General features: G+C 36.5%; 1 protein-coding gene across 1 annotated transcript in view; it reads right to left on the bottom strand.

Moving 5' to 3' along the window:
• Nucleotides 1-17,439, bottom strand: part of cblb.S (Cbl proto-oncogene B, E3 ubiquitin protein ligase S homeolog) — a 126,804-nt gene that overhangs the window by 67,588 nt on the left and 41,777 nt on the right. The window contains 1 exon segment of the mRNA NM_001091321.1: nucleotides 12,624-12,874. Coding sequence (NP_001084790.1) covers nucleotides 12,624-12,874 — 251 coding nt within the window.

The raw sequence follows: 17,439 nt of genomic DNA on the forward strand, positions 1-17,439 counted from the left end.
CTTTACTGAGTTTGTTGTTAGCCAAGTGTTACCAATGCATCAGTGCAGTATGTTAAGTAGGAATCAATCGTCTACAGGTAGTGGCTATTCTTGCTGAATGCTTCATGTCATATTCAGGTATTGACTGATATGATGAGCTTTCCATAGATGCCACACATGGGTCCATCAGGTACGCTTTCCAAACAATTGACCTACCAGCCGAACCAATGCTTTGTATTCAAGAGGACATACATGGGAGAAGCTGCAGATGTACCATGCACCACCTAATATGATACATGGCAGATGCAATTTCCAAACCATATATAATCCACAGTACCTAGATATCGGTTGGGAATTTCATCAGGTACCATACACATGCCAATAACTAATTTGAGGAGCTCAGAATTCCTTCTTAAAAGTCCTCAAAGTATTTTATGATGGGATGAGCTCAGTCTGAAGCAGTAGCTTCCAGGAGCTAAGCTAATTATTGAGGCCCTAAAGTAATCAAATGTCTATTTATGCACTTAGGTAAGCAGGGATTAATATTGGAAGCAATTAAGGTAGAGAGAGAATAAGGTTTGGAATCTGATACCTAGAGTGGTTCGTTGCACTGGGTTTTTAAACGAGTTTTACAGTGTCTGGACAGACAAAGGTAGCATGGAAACCAATTGCAAAACAGTATTTTGGCACATCTTGCAAATTTGATGGAAAAGCAAGATCATCTTGTGTCATCTAAGGGGGCTAAATAAATGATTCCAACCTAAACAAGTCAACAAAAACTATGTAAAACTATGTAAAAAACTATGTAACCTTGTAACCTTTTCCTGAAAGTACTACATTTCTATTTTCCGTGAACCTCTACTGTACATTGAATCATGAGCATAACGCAATAACATTCAATATAATGACAATAATTGCCCTTTCCATGTTCCAATTTTACATACTGTGCTTCAGAACAAAAGCCAATAGCATTTGCCAATGCTATTTAAACAAATGTACCCACAGAATGAGTGCCTTTCAGACAAGTGTTGCTGTTCTTTTGTGTGACTGCTGGTTGCATGTAGTAATTATAGTCCGAGGAGCGCTATGGAAAACTTTAATAATAAAGCTTTTATAGAAGTTGTTTTTGCAAGATAATTGCATTCTAATTGAAAGGGAAAACACACAGAAATAAATTATTGACCTCAACTAGGATATAAAATGTTCTAATTTTATGTGGGTGCAACTTCACTCAAGCCTTCAACAATGTTTTAAAGGTGATGTAAATGCAAAAAAAAATAAAATCCCATTTTTACTTTCTTTAATGAAAAATAAATCTATCTCCAAAATACTTTAATTAAAAAATGTGTATCGTTTTTATAATAAACCTGAATGTATGCAGTTACTAGCTCTGGCTGCTAAGGATAGGAAACTTCAGAAGGTCCCTAACTGCTCTGCAGGGAAACAATCATACTCTCAAACAGCAAAGGGGAGCTCCCCCACCTTACCTCCCAGAACTCCAGCAGCTTTGTTTGTTTGCCTGAAGAGCAGCTGTAAAAAATTCCCACTTCAATATACTTTTTTTAAAAAAAAAAACATGCCATTTTTGAGCATAGAAATAGTTTAAAATAGATGCAGAAGAGGTGATCTTATAAGGACCACAATGTAGACTAGAATCAAGTGGATTTAAATGCAAATTTTAACCAAAAGGTTTACATATAATATATAATAGCCCTGTATATGCTGTAATTTATCATTTCATTTCTAGTGCTTAGTGATCTCATCTGTTATAAGCGGTGTGGTTTTTGAGGACCTATCAATAGCGTAGGTATATTATTACATAGGCTGGTGTATCTATCATTCAGTTTTCTCTGAGGGACATGGGTTTTACATAACCTTCTGCACCGAGGCAGTGTGGCCTAGCCATACAGACACCGCAGTTTGGCTTCCACAATTATTTTGTAGTAGTAGAAATACAATTGTAAGAATTATTGATCTGTTGGTTGTATATATTTTTCAGTTTACTGTTTTAGGCAATAAAATGAACACTCTTAAAGGGGTTGTTCACCTTCAAACAACTAGTTGTTATCAGATAGATCACCAGAAATAACGACTTTTTCCAATGACTTTCTATTTTCTATGTGTCACGGTTTTTCTAATATTGAAGTATAAAGTGTCATTTCTCTCCTTCTGAAGCAGCTCTGGGAGGGGGGGTCGCCGATCCTGTAAACTGTTCTAAATTGATACATTTAGTTGATACATTTCTTATCTTTTTCCCTGCTGAGCAGAATCTCTGGGTTTCATTACAGGCAGCTGTTAGAATTGATACAATTGTTGCTAATACTCCAGAGATGCTGCTGAGAAATGTATCAACTAAATGTTGCAAAATTGTAACAGTTCAGAATCTGCACCTGAATTACTGAGCTGTCAGACTCAAACACCAGAGACAGGAACATTCAACTTTAAACTTAGATTTTGGAAAAAACGTAAAAAATAAATAATGGAAAGTAATTGGAAAAAGTCATTATTTCTAGGGAACAATCTAAAAACAACTAAATTGAAAAAAGTGTTTGGAAGGTGAACAACCCCTTTAAATAACGATAGAATCCAATTAGACTTTTTACAATTGCAGTAAACTACTTGATAAAACAAGGCAAAGCAACAGGGAACTTCTTAGGTTTCAGTGGAATGTTCAAGTACTCGAAAAATAACACTCCAATTCCCCACGTATCAGGGATAATTAGGAGGTATTGCTATCTGATCATTCCGAATCACAAATCTTTCCCAATTGCACATTATTATTACACCGTAGAAATGCCAACAGCCCAGGACTATACTCCCTAAAGGCAATGCTGGTGGTGGGTATAAAAAAATGTTAATAAAGCAAATCCAGATGCATCAGCAGCAAGAATAATATCTGGGATAAGCTTTACAATATTAAAACGAAACAAAAATGATACTTTTGACAACTTGTTTAGTTAATCAAATAATAATTTGTCATGTTAAGCATGAGCCGCATCCACAGGACAATATACTGAGTAACGATGAGAAACACAGGTGACTAATGAAATGCAAGTGGAGACTAGCAGTGTTGCTTAGCAACAATCTGCAAATCTAAATGATTGGCAAAAATGGCTGGACACAATTTCCCTATAGTGCAGTCACAGTATTTTCCCCCTATTTAAATTTGTTAATCTAAAACCTGAACTACAAAAGCCAGTATTTTAAAACAAAAATAGGGATTTCAAAAGCAGCTTTTTATTTGGCAAATTACAGCAGCACACTTTCCATAACAAATTTTATTGACAATTATAGCTTTCAAAGAAAGAACCTCTTTAGACTCCCCCCCCCCATTTTCATAATGGATTTCCATATACTTACACAAAAGGAGAAATATTGTTAGGAACATAGATTGTATTTCAAGCAGCTTCCAGTAACAGCTAATAATGTTAATCAAATGCACTGCAATGGAAGCAGTTTACTGTAATTTTGTTATTAAATTCAAAGTAGGCAGAAGTGAAACAAAATGCACTTCAAAAGACCCTATAAAAACCAGCTTCAAACGTTTATATTTTATTTTGATTGAGAACATGTAGGTACATTTGTAATTATTGTTCCTTTGATCTGAAATTGTGACAGGAACCCTTCTAACCAACAAGATTATTTCTGGCATGCCAAATTTTTCATTACAATCTCAGTTTTTAATTAACTACACACAAGACTGTTTTGATGAAACAAAATTAATTTTTTTGCCAGATCCTTTATAATATATGCCACAAGAAATATAAAATTGAAAGATCATGAGACCCACCATCTTCTAGAAAATGACTTTTTCTGGTCCCTTATAAAATAATTATAACACATTAAGAGGGTAATGAGATATGACAAGTAAACGTTTGGCCACCCAGCTTGAAAGATAATGGTGGCTTAGGCAGGATAGAGGCTGGTTGTGGACAAAAATAGGAAAGTATTTATATATTCATTTGATTTTACATATGTACATAGTACTCACAAATTTTAAAAACATTCAATAGGGCTTACCTAGATGACTGTGATTGTATCAGCTCCATTATGTTAGCATAATTTCATGAACTATAGAGGAGATGACAGAAAATGGCAACTCCTTTAAATAAAAGGTCATTCAGGCATATGATTCTGCATTACAATAATTAAAGGTGTGGTTCACTTTAAGTTAACTTTTAGTATGTTATAGAATGGCTTATTCTAAGCAACATTTAAAATGGTCTTGATTATTTATGTTATAGTTTTTAATTATTTGTCTTTTTCTTATGACTCCAGCTTTCAAACAGGGTCACTAAACCTCTACATCATACTAAATTTTAATATAAAGGTTTAAAGTTAGATACAGTCACCATCAGTACCTATACTAGAATAATATGGTTCTGCTAAATGCCATTTTTTCTCAAGCTATCATAACGGAATGTGCATGCCCAGATCTATTGTTGGATCCATGCTGCAGTCTCACTGGGTTCAGAATAATCAATAAGCATATAGAGAATTTCTATGTTTAGATGAAAAAGAGGCAACAGTCTTTTATTTTAGGTATGTTTTACATTTGAAATAGTTTTCAGTTCCCCTTCTATTCCCCATCTATTCCTTTTTCCAGTATATACTTCCTTCTTCACTACAAATACCTGCAATACCCGATGTTGCAATATTGCTTCAGTTGATGTCTTGAATGGTTAAACTAACATTTTATGCAAAAATATTAGATGTAATGACAAATGCAGGCACAAAGCCAAGTTCAATATTATTGTAGTTATCCTGGGATGATCTAGGACAATATGGCAACTGTAACACTGCTGTTCTTATTGACCATAAAGCAAAAATAAGTTAAGTAATTAGCCATGTTCAGCATGGTTTACATGTCACAATAGCCTTCTGGGTCTCTGACAGTAATAAGGGTATATCTTTAAACTTATCTTCCACGCCTTCTCTCTCTCTCTTTTTTTTTAATAAGTAGGTCAATGGCAGACACAATGATTGCAGGTATTTGTCCAAACGTTTGTTAGCTCTGTTGACTGACAGTAAATGTCTGAAAGTCAGCATTTTAAAGCAACTGCCATAGAGATAAATAAGATAAATTTCAAACAAAAAAAATCCTGGAATCGCGGCATATGCCATTTGGCCTTTAAATATTAATATAAAGCTTTGCTGAAATGGTTTTCTTCTTCACCTTTGGTGATGCAAAATAAGTGTGCCGTGTGCTATATAGAAACATAGGTATTTTCAAAGCATCTACTTCACCTGTTGCTTTAAGGCTACAATTAAACATAGAACATGTTGCAGAAGAGTAAGCATAATGGGAAAATAACATTACCATATGTTTTCCACTAACATTCCGTAAATGCAATAGTGCCTAAACTAGGAAAACAGCATCAATCATAAAAAAAAATCAAACTCTATTCCACAGCGAAAAGTTATTTAAAGGGCAACTAAAGTCTAAAAGAGAATACTGTTAGAAATGCTGTGTTTTGTATACTAAATACAAACATGAACTTACTTACTGCACCAGAAGCCTACTAAGACAAATGATTTATGCTTTCAAAGTTGGCAAAGGGGGCTGTCATCTTGTACCTTTGTTAAACATCTTTGCAATACCAAGACTACGCACATGCTCAGTATGATCTGGGCTTCAATTAGGAGGTTAAGCTTAGGGATCATTAAAAATGATCAAAACAGCACAAGTCAAATAATATCTGCCATAGAAGCAGATACAGCAAGACTGATTAATAATCAGAATATACAGACTGCACTGGGTCTGTGGATACAAATCTACACAGTTGTTACAGGGAAACAAACAAAGCAGCCTCGAGTTCCGGGAAGGTGGGGGTAAGGTTGGGCGGCTCCCCCCTTTCGTTTGAAAGTATGATTATTTCCCTGCACAGCAGTTAGGGACCATCTGAAGTTTCCTATCTGCAGCTGTCAGAGCAAATAAAACGAAGGGGGAATTTCACTGCATACAGACAGGTTTCTTATAAAAACGCTAGACATTTTTTAATTAAAGTATATTGGAGATAGATTTATTTTTCATTAAAGAAAGTAAAAATGGGATTTTATTTGTTTGCCTTTAAATCCCCTTTAAAAGAATGAGTTTCCACATTATAGTAATAGTAATTTAGAGTAAAATATGTAGGTTGATGCACAGATAGCTCCTCACTTCTGCATCCAAATTTAAATTACACATCAACCTTTTTGAATTTGAGGTGAGAGCACCATACCGCACACTGCTTAGTGCTTAGATTCATAGCAGGGTTTGACATGCTTTATCTCTCCTACAGTTTCAATAAGGAATAAAACAAAATGTTTTTAATCTCACCACACTGTCAATGAGCAGCATAAAAAGGCCACCTTATTTTTTTTAAATGGTAGAGTTTACTTCACAGTAATCAGAAAAAAAACCCATGAAGGCAGCCTTACACAAGCTGATTCTGTACTGTATAAAATTATCCCACAGGGGGCAGGCATGTTGGACAACCTCTCTATTGTTCTGTTTGTTTGGGCCTCTTCAAGTGAATTTTAAAACCATCCACGGTAAATAGATATGACTTAAGCTAGCCATAGCCGTGCATATTTTTTTAGGATCATCCGCTCTGCATAAACAACAATAACTGTTCAAAATGTTATTGGTACGTGAATAGGCAGCTTAGTGCTATGCAACTGTGTGGGTAGGAGCATAAAATCTAAAATAGTATATGGCTATATTTTCCACACAGAAATTACTGTACCAATACCAGCTGTATCAGAATTCTCAACTTTCTACGCCCATCATAGTCATTGTAGCTAACTCATTTTTCAGGTGTTTTTCATAAATGGAAATAAGATTACAGTAAAGAACAGTAAAGGCATGTTCCTATTCTGTCTTTGCATAAAATAATGGAAAAAATGTTATACCTCATAAAGGTTTGAATAGTTTCTGCTAAACCAGTAAACATTATTTATAAATATACAAGATCATCAATTAAATAGACTAAAAAAAATATTTAGTCTATAAGAGCCATACGTTAGTCCTCTACAGCAGGATAATTCCTCCCTCACGCTCCAAAGGTTTAGTGACTGAAATATCTGCAAACAATTAGAATCCTTTCCTCGTGAGGCATAAAGAGTTTGATTAGAAGGGGGGAAAAGGGAAGCATATGAATAGGACGTTGCTTCTTGTTACAAGGCATGCATGTGTTTGGAAGAAGTCTTATTTTGAAGGGCTGTTTTTAAAGTTATTGTAATAACCACAGTCATGAAGGCATCCAGTTATAAAAGAACTACTGTTTTGCAAGCTAAAAAAAAATAGAATGATTGAGCTGAAGCAGTGACCCGAATCACTTAAACAAACAGGTAATATATTAAGCTGCATTGTGTGGTTTCTTTGGATAAATGTAGTAATACTTCATACAAACAGTTTGGGCTACATGTTTTCTTAAAGGATAAAGATGGCTGAATGACAAATTATATTCTTGACATTATTTCTAATGAAACAGGAATGGTAACATTTAGCAAATGTTCTATTGTCAGGTTTTGCCAGATTACCTGGCTTAGCTCTAAAACAAAGCAAAAAAATCATTTTTAAACCTTATGGGGTATATTTATCAAAGAGTGAAGTTAATAGTGAAGTTCCGCCACTAGAGTGAAATTCCGCCATTCTCCATTAATTTCTATGGGATTTTTATAGGCGTGTTTATCAAAGGGTGAACTTTCACTTCACCCATTGATAAATACGCCTTTCAAAATCCCATAGAAATGAATTGAGAGCTGCGGAATTTCACTTGAGTGGCAGAACTTCACTCTTTGATAAATTTACCCCTATGACTTCCTACTTTAAATACAATACATGTATGCCATGTATTGCTATATCCAGTCCTTAAGAGGGATATAAATGAGCTGGAGAGAGTGCAGAGACGTGCAACTAAACTGGTTAGAGGGATGGAAGACTTAAATTATGAGGGGAGACTGTCAAGGTTGGGGTTGTTTTCTCTGGAAAAAAGGTGCTTGCGAGGGGACATGATTACACTTTACAAATACATTAGAGGACATTATAGACAAATAGCATGGGACCTTTTTAACCCATAAAGAGGATCACCGTACCAGAGGCCATCCCTTCAGACTAGAAGAAAAGAACTTTCATTTGAAGCAACGTAGGGGGTTCTTCACAGTCAGGACAGTGAGGTTGTGGAATGCACTGCCGGGTGATGTTGTGATGGCTGATTCAGTTAATGCCTTTAAGAATGGCGAATAGGTATGGGTATATAGAATTTATGTGAAAGTAGGGAGGGGTGTGTGTATGGATGCTGGGATTTCATTTGGAGTGGTTGAACTTGATGGACTTTGTCTTTTTCAACCCGATTTAACTATGTATGCTCCACAGACACTGGCCACACGGACAATTTTCACGTTCCAGTAAATTTTATCATGAGTGCCAGAAAAAGAATGGCTTGAGGACTCAGTAACCAGCAACATCTAGAGGGAAAGTGTCTGCACAGAAACAGTCAGTTAATTTTTTCTTACTTGCCAAGTAAGGGTCTTTCATATTTTAGTAGATACTGAGCAGGATCATTACTGCAATATAGAATATCATAGGCCAGATAGACACAAATGTTAAAACTTACAATCCTTGATTTTCTTAAAAACAAATATACTATATTGGCAGAGTATGAAAAGGCCTGCACAAAGCCATGACATCAATTTATGTAAATGTGGTGGTCTTAAATAGGACACCCAACTACAAGCCAGGCCTGATGGCAAAACATCAGCGCCCAGCCTCAGTAATGCTCGCTGCTGAATGAAAGCAAATACCATAACATTTCAACACTTAGTTCAGGGGTCCCCAACCTTTTTTACCTGTGAGCCACATTCAATTTTAAAAAGAGCAGAGGAGCAACACAAGAATGAAAAGAGTTCCTGAGGTGTCAAATAAGGGTTATGGTTGGCTGTTTGGTAGTCCCAATGTGCACTGGCAGCCTACAGAAGGCTCTGTTTGGCGGTGCACTTTGTTTTTATGCAACTAAAAGTTGCCTCCAAACCAAGAATTCAAAAATAAGCTCCTGCTTTGAGGCCACTGAGAGCAACATCCAAGGGGTTGGTGAGCAACATGTTGCTTGTTAGCCACTGGTTGGGGATCAGTAATCTAGTTGATAGCAAGCCCAGAAGAGAAAAGATGTTACAGCAGCAAAGAGAGAAGCACCTTCAAATGAATACCCTTGGTTTCAGAATGAAATGCTTAGCAGGCAGGTGTCTTTTACACACAATAGCCAAGAATAACCTGAAGCTTTACAAACACCCGTTATCCAGAAAGTTCCAAATTATGGATAGGCCTTCTACCATTGCCTCCATTACATTCAAATACTTGATCCAAACTAAGATGTAATGAATCTGTATTGGAAGCAAAATCAGCCTATTGGTTTTATTTAATGTTTACATGATTTTCTAGTAGATTTAAGGAATAAAGAACCAAATTAAGGAAAGATCCATTATCTGGAAAACCCCAGGTCTCATACCTGTATATCCAATCGATCTTATATGTTTTTTTTACTTTGGTTTTCATAGTTAAATCGGCCACAGATACACAAAATACTGCAGAATTTTTAGCAAATGGAAAAACATTTTATTTGGACAATGCTAAACATTTATTGTATCTCAATCACAGAGTACAACACTATAAAAAGTACTGTACAGTTAAAGAAGACGAGCTGTCAAATAAAATGTTATATTACAGTGCATCGTGACGGTTTTTATATAGTTCTTTCCCAAGTTATTGTGGCCATACACAGGGCAATATTTTCTATAAAATAGGGACAACAAACTTTTGGTAACCATGGACTCAACTGATAATTTCTTTTCAGGTATTTGCCTGACCCCTGACAGTTATATCCCCAGGCAGGTGTAGAGTGCTCTAACTGTCATTATGACATGCATGTTATCCCACATACAGTATGTGGTCGCAACCATTATATTAACTACACTACACACTCTTTTTTTTCTTTTTGATGGACAAAGCTTTTAACTTTACCATGCTGGACCTATAACAACTTGTCATCAATACACTGACTATGCCACAACAATGAAACTTTTTCCTTTGACTGATGTAGGGGTCCCACATTTTTTCATCCATTAATGAACCACAACTTGTGTATTTTAACTTCAATTATATAGCCAAAATTAAAGGTGCTGAAAATATGTCAGATAAAGCAAGTTATGTCATAAAACCAGTTACCGGTAAGTAACTATTATGAAACATGACAAGACTGCTTTTTTCTGACAGGAACAAAATAAACTCCTGTGTCAATACAAGAAGCTGAAACGGTTGAATGGTCAAATGGAGGGCATAATTAAGAACCAGAGACTTTAATTTTGTGGGATGATATCCTTCTAAATATAAATATTGACATATTAAGATTTCAGGGTCAGCACATATAATCCCTACACATAGTAATGTGTCATTTTTGTAAATGTATCGTAAAAATAAACAAAGATATATTTAAATGTCTCTCTCAAAACAATGTAACAGACGTCAGCCGTGTGTGCTTCTTTACAGGAATGTAAATTAACTGGCTTCTGCTACATTGTTTCAAATGTCAGAACCACCAGGTCAGAGGTTAGAAAAGCAGACATACACAGCTCTCAAAAGCCATTTTTTTAAAACAACTTTTTTATGTGCAATATGCATGTTTTTCTTTTAAATGTCAAATGTACAGTGATTTTGATTTTATCCAACTTGGACAAAACTAAGCACTATAATTGTAATGTGACCTGAATGTACCCTGTAAATGTAACCTGAAACCAGCACTACATATAGTGAATTAAGTACCCCCTATTGTAAAATATAAGGATATTATAAGTCACTGAGGCGTTCCATGATGATATAAAAGCACGAGGCTGAAGGCCGAATGCTTTTATACAGGTCATGCCACTCCGAGGTTACTTCTAATATCCTCATATTTTCCAAAAAGGGGTACTTTATTTATTATAATACACAAATTTTAGTGAATCATGTGTCAAAAATGACATCACTACTCATCGTTTATAACTGGTGACATCACAAGCCACCGTTTATAAGGATTTAATTTAGAAAGTTAGAAGCCTTGCTTCTTTTCACGATACAACTGAAACTACTATGTCTTAAAAGTTGAAAGTTAAATTTCTAATAACAAATAAATTATAATAGGAACATTTAAAGGGGTTTAAATGAACCTTTAGTAAGAAATAGATAGTGATATTGTGAGACAATCTGCAATTGATTTCCATTTTTTAGCATTGGTGGGGTTTTTTTTTAAATTTATTTAGATTTTTGTTCAGTGGCTCTCCAGCTTGCAATTTCAGCAGCTCTCTGGCTGCTAGGGACAAATTACCCTAGCAACCAGGCAGTGGTTTGAATGAGAAGCTGGGATAAGAATAAGGGTCTGAATATTAAGATAAGTAATAAAAAGTAACAATAACAATAAAATTACAGCCTCACAGAGCAGCAGTTTATGGGCTTCTGGGGTCAGCGACCTCCATTTGAAAACTGGAATGAGTCAGAGGAAGAAAAGTATCTATATAGAAATAAAAAAAAACATGAAGACCAAATAAAAAGTAGCTTAAGAATTTCTCATTCTATAACATTCTGAAAGTTAACTTGAATGTGACCTACCCCTTTAAAGAAAATTTTCTGCGGTACTGAGAAACAATGAAAAAACCAAAAGTACTGATAAACAATAATGTGCGTATAAAGTTAAAAATAGAAGTCTGGGTGTTAAGTTAACTACTCCAAAAATCAGTGTCTTAAAAATAACATATGAAAATATAGGAACAAAGAAAATAGTAATAGTGACATACATATGTAAGCAGGCCAGGGATACCCCAACTTTTGTACTTAACTGTATTTGTAATTATCAATAGTAGTAAAATTCCAGAACAAGAATAGGCTAGCTGGCACTGGGGCCCGCTGTATGTTTTATATCTGGAACACTTGAAGCATCAAAGATACAGCTACATTGTTAAAAGCAGGTATGGTCTTTCGCCCCCCAAAGATAACATTATCTTTTTTCACTTTTTTCACTTAGTTAGGACTGACGCATGGACACTGCCTTGACGGGGCGCGTCAGCTTATGCATACTTTGTACAAACTAAAAGTGTCTATATGTTAGCTTTAAGTTGTGCAAAAATAAGTTTTCCCTGGGGGCTATATATTGGAGTGCTGAAGGTTAAGTTGTGTAATATGTATATCAAGCCACACCTACGTGCACCCAATAAAAAGGGATGAGCTGCATTTCAGTGTGTATTTTTATATATAAAGGAAAAAGACTTACACCAGATACATAGTTGCTGTCATTTCCTCACAGAAGCAGCTTTAGCCCTTATTGTGTGTGTGCTTGAGAGTTTGAGACTGGGCTTTTTGAGCTGCTATTGGGAAATAAAGAGGGGTGGAAAATAAAATGATTTTGAAAAGTAAATTTTACAAATAAAAGAACTATAATACTTAAACATATTAATTTTATTATTATGATTATTTTGGGGTATTTTAAATTATTATTTTAATTTATAAACCAATGTGTTTTATATACATTACAACTTAAAACACCCCAATAATACAAAGTAAGTGCCACTTCATCATAGGAAACATATGTGAATGAAGGGCTGATTGAAGTGCTTGCCCGATTACTAAGTCATGTTACCTTTCCTGTGACTGCTCCTCGTACATTCTCTCTTTCCCTTCTTTGAAGAGTCGTATAGCCCGCTTGGATTTCTTCATTAGGCTGTCAATGTAGATTTTAAAGTACTCATTTTCACTCAGCTGTGCCAGTTTTTGGTTGTCGTCGTATTTGCTAAGAATCAGTCGTAAATGTTGATATGTGTCGGGTAAAATATCAAGTATGTAAGGTGGGCTGTTCTTCAACTGTAGCTTTGGGTTCTGGCACAATCTTACCTGAAATTAAAAAAATATGGCAACATTAGTCACATTGCTGTTTTAAAAAAGTTTATAAACAATGACCCTGGAGTGTGCATATTTATAGGGGTAATTCCATTCAATGCTGGAGTAATTATGAAGGTATGCACATGTGTTCCTGCTCCCACGATACTTGCTCTAAATCTATTTAACCTGTCACATAGAACATAAATCATTATCAGTGGGTCTATTTTTCAGATAGGCTTTTTCTCTGTACTAACAAAACTCACACAGATATAGAAAACAAAGACATAGATGTCATATTTTAGACAGTGGAGTGATAGTCTGTTTTAAGCACCTTATTCAAGTGCCTGACTCCTTTTTGCATTAATGTTGCAGTAATACAGGTATGGGACCTGTTATCCAGAATGCTCGGGACCTGGGGTTTTCCGGATAACGGATCTTTCCGTAATTTGGGTCTTCGTGCCTTAAGTCTACTAGAAATTAATTTAAACATTAAATAAACCCAATAGGCTGGCTTTGCTTCCAATAAGGACTAATTATATATTAGTTTGGATCAAGTACAAGCTACTGTTTTATCATTACAGAGAAAAAGGAAATCATTTTTGAAAATTTGGATTATTTGGATAAAATGCAGTCTATGGGAGACAGCCATTTCGCAATTCAGAGCTTTCTGGATATCGGGTTTCCGGATAAGGGATCCTATACCTGTATTGATCAGTGCTGTATTTTTTTTTTTTTTGCAAAACGGAAAAAGATATTTAGAAAATATTTTATGTTTTGTTCCTTGTTTTCCACAATAACTGATCCAAACTACAAATGATTTGAAAATTCAAAGCACACATCCCATACATTCCTGATACATTCTACTGTTAGGAGTTCAGCTATCAGAGGGTTTTCCTATTTCCCATCAGAAGTAGCAGGACTTTGTGATGTGGGGAGGAGATTCATATCTTTAATTGTAGTAATTTCTATGCTACTTTATATATTCACTATATAACAGAACATATTAGACTAATCTAAAGTCTCAAAAAGCCATACCAATTTTATTCATTGCTATATGCAAATTGTTTCATTCATGGTCCCTACCCCACAGTGTAATGCATGAGAACAGGGACTTGCCGAAGGTCCCAAAAAGGCAGCACAGAACTCATAACATGCATTCAACAAGCATACATTTACTATACTAAATAAAGTATAGTAACATAATAAAATACATATACATATTAAATCACTATAGCTTAATATTATGCTGTATCTTACAAACATAATATATAATGTATCTTCAATATATTGTGGAATCTTGGTCAAAACACAATGTGTAATAATAATAATTAAATTATTAAATGGACTGACTGGCATTCCAGAATTATAAAAAAGCCAACACACAGCAATGGGGTGGACAACTACCTTTCTTAATTGAAGTAAAAAACATTTAGGGGCCAATTTAAGATTACTCTTGCCTTACAGCATGAGCAATTTTTTAAAGGACCAGTAACATAAAAAAATTTTTAAAAAAAATTTGTTCTACATAATGAAAAAAAAAACCTCAAGACACATTTAACTTTAAATTCACAAAATCTTTATTAAGAAATAACTTACAGATTCTACGATTGCACTCCTCTTCAGAAACGGCGGCAGGACGACGACCCATCGCGCGGCGCTCAATTTCTCCTCCCTGCCTTCTATAGAAGATAGCCAGGGAAGAGAAATCGAGCGTCGCACGATGGATCATCGCCCTGTTGCCGTTTCTGAAGAGGAGCGCAAGTAGAGAATCTGTAAGTTATTTCTTAATAAAGACTTTGCAAATTTAAAGTTAATTGTGTCTTAGTGTTTTTTTTCCGTTAAGTATAAACAAATTTAAAAAAAATTATGTTACTGGTCCTTTAAGGAAACTCCCTTGTGAGTTTACTTTATGCTGGGTTTTATGCCAAAAAAACCTTTGCTATCTCCATTATTTTACCTCAACAGGCTTTTTAAACAAAGGAAAAACTCGACACCTAATTTTATACATATATAAATAATTACGGGGAATAATACACATTATTGCACGAAGGATTGTATTTACTTTTTGCATTAAAGTTATCGCTTGAAATAAACATTGTTCTCTTTAAAAACTTCTAATTTTTACCCAATATACCGAGAACAAAAGTAACCAAGAGCTTATTACTGCATTGTGCTTCAGGTGACAGTTTTAGTTTTATTAATCGAACAAAAAGTGATCCCTTATTGAATATAATTACCCTGCGGTAGAAGCTGAGGTCTGACCTAAGTCAGTGCCAGTAAATAATTTAAAAATTGAAGAAAAGGGAGAATTGTTTCATACCTACCGTAATTCTCCTTTCCTGGTCACTCTCCATATCAGCATTACACCCGGGTAGGCCCCTCCCATTCCTGCCCCTAGCTCAGATAGTCCCTCCCTCTTTAACCTTTAAAGGTACCCCAGAAACTCACCTCCTTGTCTAGTACCAAGTTTAACTTTCTAGGGTGGGAAATGCTGATATGGAGAGTGACCAGGAAAGGAGAATTACGGTAAGTATGAAACAATTCTCCCTTTTCCTGGTCACTCCATATCAGCATTACACCTGGATCTACCAAGCCATCAAAAAACAAGGGTGGGAAGAAGAACACACATCTCCGACACCAAATTATGCAAAAAAGAATTTAATTTTCAGATACAAAAGCAAGATGAGATCCTGCTGCAAAGGCATGATTGCTGGAGACTGAAACATCCAATGAATAATGTTTTATGAAGGTCTTAGCTGATGACCAAGAAGCAACTTCGCAAATCTGTGCAGTTGGGACCTCCGCCAATGCTGCCCAGGATGCAGCAATTGCCCTAGATGAATGAGCCCTCAAACCTTCCGGAGCTAGCTTGCCTTGAGACTGATAAGCTTTTGAAATGCAAAGACAGATCCATCTGCTGATCGTTGAAGTTGAAGCCGCTTGTCCCCTATGACATCCTGCAGGCACTACGAACAGCCTGTCTGAGATCCTAAAATGGTCAGTCACTTCCAAATAGCGGATAAGACATCGTACAGGGTCAATCTTCTGCATCTCCTCTAGCTCCGCATCATCTGACATGAATCTAGGAAGAATGACCTCCTTCTTTAAATGAAATGAAGAAACGACCTTTGGCAAAAAGGCTTTATCCGGCCTTAGAATGACCTTATCATGTAAGAATAGAATATGACCCGGACTACAGGAAAGCGCCTGTAACTCCCCCACTCTAGATGCGGAAGCAATGGCCACTAGAAAAAGAGTCTTGATCGTCAAACACCATAGAGAAATCGATTCCAATGGCTCAAATGGCTCTGAGGCTAAGGCCTTCAGGACTAATGGAAGACTCCAGACTACCGAAGTAGACCTCCCTGGTGGTCGTAGTTTGAGAGCGGCCGTAAAAAACCTCTTCACCATAGGATCCTCCGCCCAAGATCTGTTAGTTAACGCTGAAATGGCCGACACATGAACTTTTAGTGTTCTATATTGTAGACCCTTATCCAAACCTTCCTGCAAAAAGCCCAAAATATGAGACAGTGAAATCTCTACTGAATCATTCTGTAATTGTTTCCACTCCAAAAATCTTTCCCAAATTCTGTAATAGGTTGTAGAAGTAGAAGGCTTCCTAGATTTTAACAGGGTCTCAACTACACCTTCTGAAAACCCCAAGTCCTCCAGTCTTTTGCGCTCAGTCTCCAGGCCTGAAGAGATAAGCTTCCTGGATCCGGATGTAGAATCGGACCTTGACTTAACAGATCCTTTCTCCTGGGAAGAGGCCAAGGCGGAGCAATCGCCAACTTTGACAATAGCGGGTACCATGGTCTGCGCGGCCATCTTGGAGCAATCAAGATTAACTCTGCCTTCTCCTGAATCACCTTCTGAAGGGTCTGAGAGATGAGAGGAACCGGAGGAAAGGCATACATCAGCTGAAACTTCCAGCTCTGTAGGAGAGCATCCGTTGCTTTCGCTCTGGGACAAAACCTTCTGGAAAAGAAAATTGGACACTGGGTGTTGCTGCCTGATGCCATTAAATCGATCTCTGGGAGACCCCATCTCTCCACCAGCAACCGGAATATATCTTGATGTAGGGACCACTCGTGGACCGACAGAACATTCCGACTCAGAAAATCCGCCTTCTGATTCTCCACCCCTGGCAGATAAGCCGCTGTCAAAAGAACCAGATTTTTCTCCGCCCAAGAAATAATCGGTTGAACTTCCATCAGTAGAGACTTGCTCCTCGTTCCTCCCTGTCTTTTGACATAAGAGACTGCCGAAGTGTTGTCGATCAACATCTTGACAGAGGACCCCTGAAGAATATGGGCAAAAGAGAACAGGGCCTTCTTTGCTGCCCTGATTTCCAGTATGTTGGAAGGTACTCCCTTCTGCTGTGACGACCACAGACCCTGAATCCATTCTTCTTCCAGATGCGCTCCCCAGCCCCATGTGGATGCATCTGAGACTAGAATCCTCCAGCTCGGTTGGACAAGAGGGAGGCCCTTGCAGAGATTCTCTATTGACAGCCACCACCTGAGATATTGGTAGAATTCTGGAAAAATTCGAATCTGTTGATTCCAATCCCTTGT

Source organism: Xenopus laevis, chromosome 2S, assembly GCF_017654675.1.
Source record: "Xenopus laevis strain J_2021 chromosome 2S, Xenopus_laevis_v10.1, whole genome shotgun sequence".
Lineage (NCBI taxonomy): Eukaryota > Metazoa > Chordata > Amphibia > Anura > Pipidae > Xenopus > Xenopus laevis.